General features: G+C 34.3%; 2 protein-coding genes across 2 annotated transcripts; both read left to right on the top strand.

The window, feature by feature from the left end:
- The first annotated feature begins 160 nt into the window (after positions 1-160).
- On the top strand, positions 161-3,291 carry LOC115445791 (transmembrane protein 43 homolog). Its single transcript, XM_037444847.1, is given in 8 exon segments — positions 161-776; positions 965-1,157; positions 1,309-1,514; positions 1,516-1,537; positions 1,670-1,845; positions 2,054-2,282; positions 2,493-2,598; positions 2,744-3,291. Coding segments are annotated over 8 exon segments (1,179 nt in total). The 5' UTR covers positions 161-671; the 3' UTR covers positions 2,886-3,291.
- Positions 3,292-5,530: 2,239 nt separating this feature from the next.
- On the top strand, positions 5,531-15,692 carry LOC115445793 (beta-galactoside alpha-2,6-sialyltransferase 2). Its single transcript, XM_030172223.2, has 5 exons — positions 5,531-6,378; positions 13,216-13,313; positions 13,561-13,706; positions 13,872-14,002; positions 14,689-15,692. Exons 1-5 carry the CDS (start codon positions 5,604-5,606, stop codon positions 14,928-14,930), a joined length of 1,392 nt encoding a protein of 463 aa, XP_030028083.2. The 5' UTR covers positions 5,531-5,603; the 3' UTR covers positions 14,931-15,692.
- Positions 15,693-15,911: the final 219 nt, after the last annotated feature.

Below are 15,911 nucleotides of genomic sequence, written 5' to 3'. Positions count from 1 at the left end.
TAAAGTAAGCGTCCAACTATTGAGCGACCTAACACCGAATCGGAGAGATGACAATACTTCTTTAAAAGTCCTTTGACGGGTAAGAGCAAGCATAAAATACATCACTATTGAACTATTATAATATTGAAGATATTTTTTTAAATGCGTTTATTTTATAAAAGGATTTTGAATCATACAGCCGAGCTAGCAAGCGAGCATTAATAATTTTTAGTCTTAATTATCATCAAAAACCAAGTGGCATTTTGTGCATCACGTAAATTGCAACTACTTTGATATTTGAATCAGAAAATTTGAAGTATAAAAGACAGATTGTTGTATTCTTATAACTGGCCAGTATAATTATTGACCTTAGTCGATTCTATATTTTTACCGACAGTCATTTGTCAATTGTTTTTATTAAAATTTAATCATCGCATGTTGTTCCCCTGAAACATCAATAATTCCAAATGTTTGCATTTGTTTGTCACAACCTTGTATGAACATCTTATTATTTAGCACTTGCTGGTTACCGACATGATTTTTAATTGATAATATTTTTAAATACATTCAGGTTATAGTACAGAATTTCATAAATATCCTACTGGTAAATTTTTTACCATTAATTAACTGATAAGTTACATATTGGATGTTGGTACTGACGATTCCGGTGCTTGTTTTCATCAATATATCCAATGGATTGGTCTGCGATCAGAAATCACTTTAAGCAGACTTGGTTGACAACAATTTTAAGTCTTATTTTGTTTTCGGGCGTGACATATTTCTTATTATGGGCTGAGGTGAGTGAGCAACAGTCATCTTTAGAAGTCTATTTTATGAGATAAAATATACACAATTGTTACTACTGAGTACCCGTATGCTTTACTGCCTTTGATATAAGCTATCAACAAAGATTGTCAATTGATTTGCTTATTATTTTTCCAGTAATAACTAAATGTCTAGTATAATTCTTGCATTTATTTTTCAGAGTCAAACAATCCAAAGTAACTTAATGCTGGAAGAGTTAATGTCAGCAGCAGAGACTATTGATGTTCACATAGAAGATGAGCCATTGCGGTATGAGGGGCGTGTTGTGCACATTGTTGGGCCGTTACGCATCCTTGAGCCAATATCGGAGCCTGATTACAACATACATGTTCAGGCTGTGAAATTATATTATCTGAGTAATTAATTAGAAGAATTGAGCTTCTTATGTATTTTTCTATAAATCTTGTTTCAATTATTTTATATCAGTTATTTTTTATTATCCGTTTTTAAATTAATTCCTTACTTTATGAAATTTGAAACATATATTATTTTTCATTTGTGTATGTATAATATTATTTGTTATTTTTTATATGTCTAGAGAACAAGATAACTTTCTCAGTGAGCCCGCAGAAGAGTCACAGAAAACCTACTGGTATCATAAAGACTGGAGGGACTATGTGGTGGACTCCTCCCTGTTCTACATCAGACCCGGCCATCACAACCCTACATCCATGCCCTTATTCAGTGAAACACACATAGCTGAAAATGTAAAAAATTGGATGGCTTTATTTGAGTAAGTTACACATGAAAAAAATGTCATACTATAACCTAATATGTAGTGTTGTGCCACATTAAGGTTTAAAAGGATTCATTATAAACAGACAATGTAAAATAGAGATGAAAACTGGAATTATGTTAATTTTAGGTTTGGATGTAAAGCGGAAAGTGAATGACTACTATGAGATTTGGTCTGACTCCAGGCCAGAGCGCAGTGACATAAAACTACATTCAGGTTTTTACTATCACGGAGACAGTGCTTTAGAGCATGAAATTGGTGACCTGCGTGTTCACTTCACTTATGCAGGCCGTGAAGATGACATTGTAAGCTACATAAGATTTTACCTTTACCAGTAAAGTGAGCAACAAATGAACTGTTTAGTAAACTTACTAAACAGTTCATTTGTTGCTCACTTTTTATTTATCCAACTATCAATTAAATTTATGTAAGGCATTTGCCTTATAATATTATGATTTAAGCCTAGTAACCAAAAAATCCACTATGGTAAACAACCAAAACATTGTGTTCCAGTATACTGCCGTTGGTGTTATAGAAAGTGGGACTCTCCAACCATATAGTCCAGCATCTTTTCCCACTGCTGATCCAATATCGATTCTGCGTAAGGGCTCTTACAGTTTGAAACAGCTTCATAATTTGGAGAAACGAGATGCAAACATACACACTTGGAAGTATAGACTCCTTGGTTTTGTTCAAGTTTTTGCCTCTGCAATGACTTTGCATCCAGACTGGGTAACATTGTGTAAGTTATGTATTATACATAAAACATTTTTTTCCCAAACATGATTTTAAATCACAGTTGTATAAATTAAATAGTTAGAATGTTTCAATTATGTGTTCAGTCAGTATTTTATTTATTATGGTGAAAACTTTTATATTTGGTGATTGAAAATTTAACTTAGCAATATACATATTACATAGAAAGATAAATATTAAGTAATATTTATTTCAGTCCTACAATGTCAATGGATATCAAGTAACCTAAGGCGCTGTACGCGAGTGTGGGTGAATTTAGTGTTGTCATTCTCCTATACTTTACTCATCATATCTATTCCTTGGTAAGTAAAAAATGTCACCAACAAGATAATACTTTCTTAATTTTTTTGGAAAGTGGTTATAGTTACCATTGCCTATATGATACGCATCAAGCTGAACTTGCTGTTGACTAAAGAATATGTATAACATATAAGATAATTGTTGCAGGTTAATTCACAAGCCATCATTCGGCGCGATAGTGTTCGGAGGCGCGATCCTGCCGCTCCTGCACTACTCCACGGTGCTCACTCGGCGGGAGCTGACGCCGGAGCCGCCGCCCTACACGCGCTGGAACGACGACATGCGTTGAGCAAATGACCCTTGTCGACGCACGCACCCTTCCTGCTATTCCCTGATAAGGCTCAGCTACATTATCGCCGAGTTTCTTGACATGTTTGCGAACTTCGAATATTTGATATACATTCTCGTGTCTGGATGTGCCTGACTTGGCGATAATGTAACTAAGCCTGTGGCGTAACGCAGCAGTGTTCCGCGCTGAGCCGCGTTACACGTAGAAGATACCGACCACTGATGAACTTCTGTATAATAACGAACAGTACAAACAGAGCAATAACATTTGATTATCGTATGGGTATCAATTAAATATTTTTTTTATTTTTATCCTATTTTGGTTATTTTTGCCTTGTTTTTATTAAAGAAAACTGTAATAGGGGACCGGCCTATGCTTGATTTTGTCCATTATTCTATATATAATGGTTAATAATACGAAAAAGAAGCACTGCTGCGAAAACTGCATAAAAATTGGTTAAAAAATGAGCGAGTAATTCATATTTAAAATATTGTAAAGTGCAGAAGTGGGCGCGATGTGGGGATATCGCTTCATCTCTTTCTTTCGCTCGCGTCGTAATTCCCGATGACGTCACATGTGGATATATCGTCTCTTTTCTGTTTCTTGTTAATTACCCCTTCCACCGAAATTCAAAGACTTATAACTTGTTGATTTTTTACCGGATTTTAAAAATTCCTTCTGTGTTGTAATTTATATTATGTAAATATTTGATAAAAGTAAAGAACAAAAATGAGTTCGGTACCCTATTACCTCAACGTTATGGTTTATAAAAAACTATTGTGTTTTTGATATGATTATTTTTTTTATATATAAATTGGTTTGTGTAGTCAGAACAAAGATGACTTAAGTAGTGTAATTTTTGTTAGGCCTTTTTTTATTTATAAGAAGTGATTTTAATATAGTTTTCCTTGAAATAATAAAAATAAAAACCTATGAGGTGATCTTGTATCCTTTTCACTGACAAATACTTCGTTTATAATAACTACTGTTTACTAACTGGTGCAGGGGTCAGCAAACTTTTAAACCGAAGGACTTGACACAATAAAGATATGTATTTAATTTTCCCCATTCACCACCTTTTCTTGTATTTTTTTAGATAATAAAGTTTGAATGATAAGCTACCGTGGCAGTCCACCATCAAAGAGTTCGTAATATCAGGTCAAATTTTTCATACGTTTGTTGACCATTGAACTAGTCAAATTTAGTACATGCCGAAGTAATAAATACTTTTATAATGCATGATAGACAAGTATTTTAAATATTTTTTTGATAATCGCATTAATTGACCAATGAATATTATTACTACTAAATACTATAGTGATAATATTATATATAGTATTCTATATTATAGTTCACCAAATAGAATTCGCGCTTTTGGTAATTTTTACAACGTCTTATGTATTGCGAAAAATTACTGAAATTAAATTAACTAAAAAAAAGGTAGAACCCGTCTACAAAATACCTAAAAAAGAATGAAATACACAGCCTGAAATATAGGTTGCGCGTTTTAGGTTGCTAGCTTGCAAATTTATTATTTGCCAAATTTAAGAGGAATTTAATAAAATACAGGATAAGAAATCAAAAGAAGCAAGTCAACTGGTTTATTTGTCTTCGAATAGCTAAGCAAATTTAAAACTACGAATCGCTTATACATGTTAAGTGTATTGAAACATTTTTTCTTTGTGTGAAGAAAGCTAATACGTTAATTTTATTTTTGTACAAAAAATAAACGTTTGAAAAAACATAAAAGTGAAGAGGTGATTTGAAATTTTGAATTTGTTCAGCAACTTTTTTGGACGACTATACTTATTTGATTATAATTAGGCAAAAAATGACATATTTTACTTTTCAAAGCTTTTCTTTTTTGGTTATTGAAAATTAAGAATATACGTACAATTATATAATTAATAGTCATATCGTCATTCATCATATCAATCCCTAAGATAGCAATATCCAGTATTTTGTATTGATAGTCTGTAATGTTAACTAATGAGGCTATCATAGCGTTCTTTGCTCGTGCATCTATTTGACTGCAGGTAGGTAGTTACGATATGTGTATTAGTTACCTTTTATCTTTGTTGTGCTTTACACTTTTACAATAAACTTCCTGTATTTTTAATACTACACGAAAGTATAAATACTTCCTTATACAAAAATATTTTATTTCTCCTTCATAATCAATAAGACTACTTACATCCACGTTTAAAAGTTGTACTTAGGATTTAATAATAGCTTTTGCCCGCAGTTCCGACAGTATAAATTATCACAATTTGATGACAACCTAATTTTCTGAAATTTTCAGGTGTAAAATATTGTAGAATTATCTTGAAATAGACTTTTGGAATTTTTTCGATGACAAAATATTATAATTCTTTATGCGGAGTTGATGTAGAGTACCCGAAGGGACGTATGTATGTAGCACACACGTATAAAGAGAAGATACGTAGCAAATTTTTGCAAACAGTTTTCGCGCAGGCGCAATGTAATATACAAAAATGTCCGTGAATATCAGCTGATACTCCGCCCATTGGTTTTGGAAATCGTCGAACATGTTGGTGTATTTATTTAAAATTTTAAAATGTTATTAAATTAAGTTGTGAATTTATAATTTATGTATTCTAAAGCTAAAGTAACAATGTTCTTTTCGCGCGTGAGGTGATTTAGCGAAGTGCTATTTGTTTACTTTGTACATTTCGTTTATATAACTAAAAAATAACCATGAAGGCTGCGGCGATGTCTGTATGGGTGTTTATAAACCTTCTGTGTTTCGGGATGTGTGGCTACTTATATCTTATTTGGTCACAATATTGGATGTACATAGAAAAACAAAGACTGTTTAACAAAACACCTGCGACGCCGCAAAAAGCTAGCGGCTCCATATTAAACGAGCAAAATACTTACATTTCAGAGCAATATCCATTACGAATATTGTATAATTCAACGTCACGAATGGAGTCAATGCATAAAAATCGTAGATCTGCGGTGGGTGCGTTCTGGAGCAGTATCGTAGTAGGCAAACCTTCGAGCTCACAAGATCATCCGTCCAACAATGTAGTAAAGAAAGTTCATGGCAGCCCCAGATTTCCTAACATACATAAACAAATACTAGAGTTCGACACCGATAAATATATGTGCGAGGATTTCACGACAATAGATTGCGAAGAGCGAACAAAAGAATTCAAAGAGTTATTATTAAAAGAGTTTCATAGAGTGCTGATGGGAGATAGCAAAGTCTTTCGGTCGGGTTTGAATTCACAGAATCCATACGACGTTAAGTATGAAGTTGGTAATCAGAAGGAACGATCGAAGCAGGAGGTGATGTGTGCGTTAAAGCGTGTGAGGGTTCGGACCGTGCTGCGGAGTGAGGAGCCCTTCGCGCGGCTCGGATATCGCATTCCTATCGCGCCTCTGCTGGCCGGCCGAACCTTCAACACCTGCGCGGTGGTCACTAGCGCGGGAGCGTTGCTTGGCTCTCGGTTGGGTGATTTTATAGGTAAGCTTATAAAATTACCAATTTTATTTTATTCACTACTTCAAAGGTAGTTCATGTAGGAAGATGAGTCATTTTTCCCGCAACTTAAGGCTCGATGAGTGTTCACTTGAATTACATAGTAGATAGGCATTTATATACTTTAGTTATTTGGTTACTAACCTGTTTACAGTTAGACACGTTCTAAATATGCTTCTAGTTAGTAAGCTTTATTATTTGTTTTGGTCATTTAGTCTCGTGCAGGGCAATAACCCATAACGAGTGCATTGGTTATTCATCGGAAACAGATTTAATCAAAGTATTTACCTACTATTCGGTTAATTTAAAACGTTTTTAGTAAGGTAGCTCTTTAGTGATAAACAGAAGAATTACCATACATTTTTAATTGGTTGTGTTGAAAGGGAACATTATGTTAAATTTACCCTAACGTCCGTTTTGCATGGAACAAGATCTTTATATTGCAGCAATTGTTTATTCAATGGGTACCCGTGTTATGCTTAGTAGATGATTGCGGGTGATCGACCGAGTATTGTGCCACTTATCGGCATCGGATCTTTGCTTTGTGGAACGCATTGGCATGCGCAGGCCGCCTCCTTCGCCGAACAGTCCAAATCGTATGCGAATTACACGAATATTGTTGTCCAAGGGGCTTCACCGATTACTCAGTATATTGAGGAGTAACCACTATGAGGGCAGTGGCAATAGGCGCATAGTTAGGGTTAACGTAACTTAATTGCCTTTGCTGTTTATAGAAACTTTACATAAAAAACTTTAGCTTTATCGAAAATAGTCTTTATAGTAAAGTGTTTGCTAACACATGTTTCGGACACAAAACTTTACTCCAACCCCAAGAGGCATCCATGAACTAAATAATTACTTATCTAACTTGCTTGGGATGATTCGTCTATTTACCTACATCATAAAATTAACACGGATAAACAATTTAGTCAGCTCTAAATGACGTGTTTTATATTATGCTTATCAGTGTAGAGATACCTACTTCATGCTTTAGTAAAGTGCATTCGTGTCTACGCAATACATGGCTCTATTGGTTTACTGATTTGATTTATTGCTATCTAGTGCACTTTACGCAGAAATGGTAGACAGCTTGATATGCTGATAGGGTCGTAGTTTACAATAGATGTAAGTGGCGCCGGCGCCCGTGACGCTTTTGTGTAAAACCAACGCGTTCGCACCGGAAAATCCAACATGCTTAATCTATGCTAATATCAGATATAAAAGTCTTATCGCTTATTTATTTACATAACATATTTGCTAGCGTTTCAGGGATATATTGTCCTTCAAGTGTGATTTAAGTATCATTCTTCCAATGCTTTGTATGCAGTGGCGAATTATCGAAGATCCATGTAGACATGTTACCGTTAGTATTGCATTTTTATGTTGTTTGTGTAATCAAAGTTGTAAAACAATCAGTTACTAATAGGTAGTCATGCAAGCTGTCAATGTGTAGGCAGAGGTAGTTCGGTTTACAAACTGTAAAGGTAAAAGTAGTGTTGGGTGATTCACATTTGAAACAAATCATTTTATTACATTGTGTTAGTCACTGCAACCGCATGGCGTGCCTTTGTCCTTTCTTAAAAATTGTTGATAACTTTAAAGCCCAGACGTGGAACAGACTATGACACATATTTCCGACTCAGAAATGTATAAGTTCACAACATTTTATTTATTGTTCGCTAGCCTTTGTTCGCAGTTTCGCCCGCACAAATATACGTATTGTTGCAGAATTAAAAGTAGTCTATGTCATTACATATATTAATCCGATTTTATTGTGTGTTAAATATAATAATACAAAACCAAATATCCATAAATACTTTCGCATTTATAATATTTCTAAGTAGAATAACATCAGGATAGTAGGAAGTTATCTTAAAGTTTCCTTTAAGTTATTAATTACATAGTATTTGAATACTATTTGTTGAATAGTTTTTAATATTTTCCGGGAGCCATATCCATTTCTCAGGCAGGTTGCCAGCCCTAGATGTGGAGGTGATTAAACTGATCATTCTGACCTTCACCAGCGTGGCTGTAGCGTCGGGTCTTAAATAAATGTCCCCTACATGTGTACGCCGAGTGAAATAACTGCAGAACTTCAGTAACTCACTTTTTTTGTCGAAACTGTTCATGCATCATATCGTTTTTTGTCCCATGTCTTTTGGAACTCAGAATTCCTTAACTATATAATATAGGTTATTTTTATCTGTAACAGTATGGTGATATATTGACGTTCTCAATTTCGTCGTATTAAATTTTAAAGGCCGAAATATCCATGCATATTAATTATTTTTACGTTTTTCTTTCAACTGCGAGAACTAATCACTAACTAGACGTGAATTTAAATTCTTTACTTGTCAATACTTGTTTAGTTACCCAGATTAAAGGTGAAACAAAATGTATGAAAAATGGACCTTAAGCTATAACCTTAATAAATGTTTTTATTTTTGCACAAACAAAATATAACAAGTAGGAACACATAAGTAGTAAAATTATTATTAGTATGTAATTTTTGTAGAAAGCGGCGATAGCCTAGTTGGGTGTGGAACGGACTGCCAAGACGAATGTCCGCAGGTTCAAATCCCAAGGGCACACCCCTCTGAATTTTCTAAAATCATGTGTGTATTCTTTGTGAATTTATCGTTCGCTTTAACGGTGAAGGAAAACATCGTGAGGAAACCTGCACATCTGAGAAGTTCTCTATAGGAATTTCGAAGGTGTGTGAAGTCTACCAATCCACACTAGGCCAGCGTGGTGGACTAAGGTCTAATCCCTCTCAGTAGTAGAGGGGGCCGTGCTCAGCAGTGAGCAAGTATATAAAATAGGGCTGATATTATTATTATTTATTATTATGTAATGTTAGTGCTTTCATAGGTTTCGACTTGCTGTTAAGCACCTACATAACTGTACTTGAATTGATATAACAATATAAACTCTAATCTCTGTTGTGCAATGTTACGCTGAAGTCTGTTTTTGTGCGGTATAATTAAATCTAAGAAAAAATATTGTTATCTTAAACAAACAGAAGTAATTCGGTTAAAGACACGAGCAGTTGTTGTAAACAAAAGTTTTTCATGTGAATTTGTGCCATAAGAGCACGCGAGCCCACCGACCGCCCACGCCCTGCTGCACGTATACGAACGAGTATCTACAACTGTATCTTCACGAGTTTAAAGATAACTCAAGACTGGTCTTTGCTTTTCTGAATCATAAAGCTACAGCCGCCAACTTGTTTTTATAACATTTCGCCATCATCAAAAACATGTTCCTGTTTTTCTTTGAATCGTAAAACAGAAATGACAACAAGGCGGAAATGCAGCGTGTAGTCGTACTATTTGCTTTTTAGTCCACGAACTTCTTTATAAAATAATTTATAAACCACTGGAGGTCGATAAACTCAACATTTGTATTGACTATTTGAAAACGTGTATTTATTAAAAAATATTTTATTCATGTGGTCCCCGGAACTTCACGCGTGCTGGGCTGTGGCCAAAGGCTGCATGTTTAAATTAACTTTCCTATATTGTTACTATTTAAAAATGTCTATTAAGCTATGAAAAAAAATGACTAATAATAATTGCAATAACTAATATCTCCTTGCTTCAAAATGCGCTTAAACAACACGAGTGAAATCATTAATGCGATAAAATTTGGACGCATTGTTTCAAGTAAAGTTTTATTATTTTATATTTAATGTAAAGTAATTATTATGAAATTAGCACAAAGTTACATATGACAAAATTAATACTTTAGAATTTCTGTATTTTATGGCAGCTTGCAGCCTGCAGGCGTACAGTGTCATCAACCCACACGTGTAAAAGGCTGTGCATAATTCATGGTGGCGACCATTGTGCGCTTCTAAATGACTACTATAATGCGACGACGTCGGGAAGCTTGCAATAAATATAAAACAAAAATATGCACGTTTCGCCAAGCTTAACACGACTATAATAAATAGTTTACCATGCCTACAATACTGATAGTATGTATACGTATATAGGTACTTAATACAATCGGTTTTTAGTTCAAAACATATTTGAACTTTTTGGTATTTTTATTTCGTACATTTACAAGTAAACTACAGTTTCCATTATTCTTATTATACGTATGAACAAACTGTAAAAATGGTTAATCCCCGTTTTCTCGTTAATCCATTAGATATTTCTCAATCACCACCTAGTTATCTAGCTAATTGATCAATAATCTAATAACAAATGACATTAGCGCTAACTGTAGGGAAATGATGTAACGCGCAGTAACTAGTTGTTAGTAAAACAATTTATAAACAATAGAGTGAGGGAAGCCTGTAATAAGCCGGTGTTAAATGCACCACATACATTATTGAACAGTTTTATTTTCCATTAAATTGAATTGTCTGATGTCTCAGTATTTTCTTTTGCTCTCAACGCGTCTTGTGTAGTGAGTACGTGAGTCGATATTTTGATTGTTTCAGATTGAGATAGTTCCAGTGATACGGCTTTAAGTATATTCACTTTTAAAGGTACAATGTCCGGCATTTTACGTGGGTGAGGCCGCCAGCAACAACTAGTGAATTTATAAATTTTATTAACAGAAAATGTGATAAAGAAACTCTTAATCATTTATGTGAGAATAATGGATGTAATTACGAGCTTTTATATGCAATCATGTTGTTTACATCTATTGTCTTGCTTTCTTACTCGCAATGGACAACGGGCGGAAAAATGTGACAGTGTTTTTACCTACTATTTATGCTTGATTAATTATAAAAAGAATTGTAATAGGTATGTGTAAAAATCATGCTCGCCTAAACATGTTCACCAGTATTTTAGTTAGGGTTCAGGATTATCTCCGGAGTCTTTATTGCAAGTTATAAATGGGAGTCGATGATGTTTATTTTTATATTAATTATTTATGTCCCGATCTTTTTAAATATTATATTTCTTGTCGTATCTAACATTATAAATGCATAAGTTTGTCAAAATGTTTTGATGTTTATTAAAAAAAAAACTAAACGAACTTGAATTTTATTTGGCACTCGGTTAAACTGTGTCCTAATTGGTTCCCAAGGGAAATAGTGGATTTTTATCACATTTTAAATAAATGGCATGAGCATGGTGTAGGTGGTGATATGAATCGCTACATTGTTTTATAGACTTTTGTAGCTGGAAAGTCCTTTTACGCGGGCGAAGCCGCGAGCAACAGCTAGTAATTCAAAATACCATTATACGTAGAGTAGTAGCAGAGCATAGATTTCGTGTACGTCAATCAAAACTATGCCCAGTAGTATATTGTTTAACTTCGGTTATGTGACATAATATTTCGTGCCGCGGTATTACAGCCTCTATAAAATGAATACATTTGTAAAGATTTCACTAATTTAATAGCGCCCGGCGTATTTCAAAATCCCTGAAATGGAGCGGAAAATCTGTCAACTCCAAGGTCTTAAGTTTATAATTGTCAAAGAACCTGTACTATTGGTGTCAGCGAGACCATTTCAAAAACACTGTACCTATAGTATGTAATAAAAACACATATTCTCTAGATATCTTGATATGATATTCTTTTTCCGCCGTTTTAATAACCGATCCCAATTGCTATTTTCGATCCATCGCGAAAATGAACTAATCAGAACAAAGTTTTTTTTTTGACATGCAGACGACTTAGTTTTATTGGTTCATCGCTATCTGATCGAAGATAATGTTTATTGTATGGAATAACGCACCGTGGTCTCTAAATTCGTATACGAGCTCCCCTTTATCCTTCTCCATTAACTATCTACTCTCATATGCAGAGTGGCTGTGAGTGTTGAAGCATGGGGATAGTGTCAGTCAAAATGCAGATCGCTTTGTATTAGATCGAGCGTTGACCTCTCACAATAGTAAAGCCACTATAAAATTATTACATAGTAAAATAACGGAACGAGCTCTGCGCAATGCACTCTAGGCGGAGTCTCGGAATGCACTAATTCAATGTATAAGTTTCGGCAAGCTTTTGTTATAGGTTTCAAGGATGTCTAAGAGTCATGTCCTTGAATGTTTTCTTTTATGCGCTCCTGGAAATTGCCTTTTAACAATATAATTACTTATCCCTTATCTTTAAAGGATGAATAGTGGCTTTAATACATGAGTGCTTAGTAGTAAGTGTAGATTTAAGGGCGTAATTCATGTAAATGATGTTAATACTAATATGCCCTTTAAAGGAAATTTTTAGCGGGCATAATTAATCAATAAATTGTAAAGGAAAATAGGCAATACAAATGTATTAAATAAATTGTTTGAATAAATCTAAACAGTTGAGGATAGTCACTTATTCATTACAACTATGAATAAAAAAATATTGCATCTACCAATATGTTTTAACCATTCATTCAAGGCGATACCTCAAGGTTCATTTTCATACATTTTGTTTTACCTTTAATCTGGGTAACTAAACAAGTATTGGCAAGTAAAGAATTTAAATTCACGTCTAGTTAGTGATTAGTTCTCGCAGTTGAAAGAAAAACGTAAAAATAATTAATAATCATGGATATTTCTGCCTTTAAAATTTCGTCATATTAAATTTTAAAGGAATTTATGTTACCACGTGGAAAATTTGAAAAGGAAATACACTGATATTTTCTTTTGTTTTCAATCCAAATATTCATGCGGTTTCGATGATTTATATGAACTTTTATGTAGTTATGACTGGGAAACGTATTTATTGCAATTTAAATAGGTAGAATTACGACACATCGCCTACATACCGTAACATATATGATTTGCTATTTAAATATGTTAATCAAATTATAAAACATTTTCGTGGCAATAATTTAGTAGCTTTTTATTCAAATATAAATATTTGCAGATTCTCACGACATGGTGTTAAGATTCAACAATGCACCTACAGAAAACTACACTGAGGATGTTGGTACTAAAACTACTATACGTATCCTTAATTCCCAGGTATTGTAACTAGCTACTTATCGCATCCTTATCGCTCCTTCAAGCAGTCACTACATTTGAAATAAACAGATTACAAAGTTATATTAACAGAATTCAGGCCATAATTACATATTACCTATCTATTCATAAGCAAGTAACATCGCGAGCTTTTTTGTATGAAATAAATGAAATGTTTTTACCACATTTTTTTCGGCTGTTTAACTTTATGTAAAGAAAGTGTTGTTACATATTTTGTAAATTATTTCAGGTCGTAACCAAACCAGAGTATAGGTTTTTAGATGATCCAATATACAAAGGAATATCTCTACTAATATGGGACCCAGCGAATTATTCTTCATCGTTGGAAAGTTGGTATAATCACCCAGACTATCCGCTGTTTCCAGTATATAAAAAGTAAGACAAATATAATTCTTAAAAAAAAACAGAAATAATGTGATGCAATATAGTCTTATTATTTTATTTACCAACATTTCTTTTTTCAATATATAAAAGAAAATCTCTCCTACAAAAAATCTGCATCGTATTTTCAGTATAGGTATATTAGTTATTTTGTTGCAGGTTGCTTGAAACAACACCTGATATAGATGTACATTTGCTGAACCCTCAGGTTCTGTGGTCTTTGTGGGCAATTCTTCAAGATACGTCACCTTATCGTCTGCGGAGAAATCCACCGTCTTCTGGTTTTCTCGGTAATTTGTGTGAAATTAATATGATACTGATCTCACAAGCACTTCAATTTTATTATATTTTAAAATGTTTTTAAGTTTAGACGAAAAGGCAATTGTCTCGTAGGGATATTGTATGTTCTTTTAATTTTTATGATTAGTGCAACCTGTACAAGGTAAATCACTTTTCCTGGGTCGGGCCAAAATAATTATGACTAGGTTTTTCCATCTTAAAACAATACTCAGACGCAACTCGGAGTAAGTTGGCGGAGTGATATCCCCGTGCCTCAGAAAGATCGTAAAGCCATTGGTCCTGCGCCTTATCCTTCTCCTGTCATTTCGGATTGCCGTCTTATCGGACTATGAGAGTGAGAAACAGAGAGTGTACTTGTGTATTGCGCAAGTCGTACGTGATATAATATCTCCTACGTACTTGGCTGATCTCCATTTAGATTGGCCGCCGTGGCCGACAATTCGGCTTGGAGGATTCATTCAAATCTTTATATATAAGTTATTGCTATTTGTAAATTTCCGCTTAAATATGTTTAATATTATATAAAGTATTTAGTGTATCTTAAGTATTTTAATCTTAAAGTTCTTAAATTAGGCAAGTTAATATGACCTGAGTTCTGTGCGAGTCTTCATAACATGCACGCAGTGTTTAACGCGTTAGTAGCTGATTTGGTATACAAACGACATAATTGTTCCAGGCATATGGTTTGCTCTGCACCGGTGCAACAGGATCCGCGTGTTTGAGTACGTGCCGTCTGCGCGGGCGACGCGCCGTTGCCACTACCACGCGCCGCGCGACGATCCCGCCTGCACGCTCGGCGCCTGGCACCCGCTCGCGCAGGAGAAGGCTTTGGCTGAATCTCTACGCGACAACTCGGACGTAGATGTGTTCCAGAGAGGGTTTATTGATATCACTGGGCTTCGGAATATTCAATGCTGAGACTGTTGGGTTTTCATACACCCTTTAATGTTTAAGGGTTTATTCCATCAGATCTAATATTGACAGATTTCGGATTGTGGAAATTAATATGTCGACGAAATTAATATGACGTGTACATAAATAATATTTTTTTTAAACTAAATACATAGATTGGGATAATCTAAATAATTGTCGGGCAAGGAGACTGATTTTGTTGTGATGTGCTGCAATTACAATTAGCGTATGTAGGATACATAATCTAACCGCTAGTAGATAAAAAAAAACAAATTGTGTCACTTTAAGAAATAAATTCATGTAACTATAGGAGACATGTTTATGACAATAAAGTTAAATTTAAGCTTAATGACAATTTGTTGAAATTGATACAAAATTCCGGATTATTGTGTCATTTTAATAAAATATAAAGCGTATTATTTAAATACCCTCACAACTGTAGAGCAGCCTCACAGCAGTGGGACTCGCAAATAAAAAAGAACTCACCAAAAATGACCATTGAAAGTCGATGAAGCCATGGTCACACTCGTGCGAGTAAAAAAGAGGCTTCCTAGGACTCAAGGCATTAATGCTAATATAGTTCAAATAATGAAGGTTTCATATTCATATGTGACCGACTCAAATGTGGTAGAGTATCTTTGTAGCAAATCGGTATTAGTAGTAGAGCTATAGGATGAATACATCTACTGGACCGGGTGTGACGTAAATAATATAATGTAAATAAATTATGGGCATTGTGATTTATGAGATTTAACATATATCTTTTTTTTATTGCTTTGTATGAAAAGGCAAGTTTTTCGGTTGCCTGATGGTAAGCAAAACGACGGCCCATAAACAGTAGAAACACGATCCAACCACTTAAATTACAAAAAAAAAAAAAATGGTATTTCACTGCGCTCACCATACTAAGACATGATACTTTTAAGTCTTATTATGTCCAGTAGTTACACTGGCTACAATGTTCTTCAAACCGGAACACAACAGTGA

Source organism: Manduca sexta, chromosome 28 (genome assembly GCF_014839805.1).
Source record: "Manduca sexta isolate Smith_Timp_Sample1 chromosome 28, JHU_Msex_v1.0, whole genome shotgun sequence".
Lineage (NCBI taxonomy): Eukaryota > Metazoa > Arthropoda > Insecta > Lepidoptera > Sphingidae > Manduca > Manduca sexta.
Note: the sequence above shows the minus strand (reverse complement) of the source record. Positions and strands in the feature narration are given on the sequence as shown.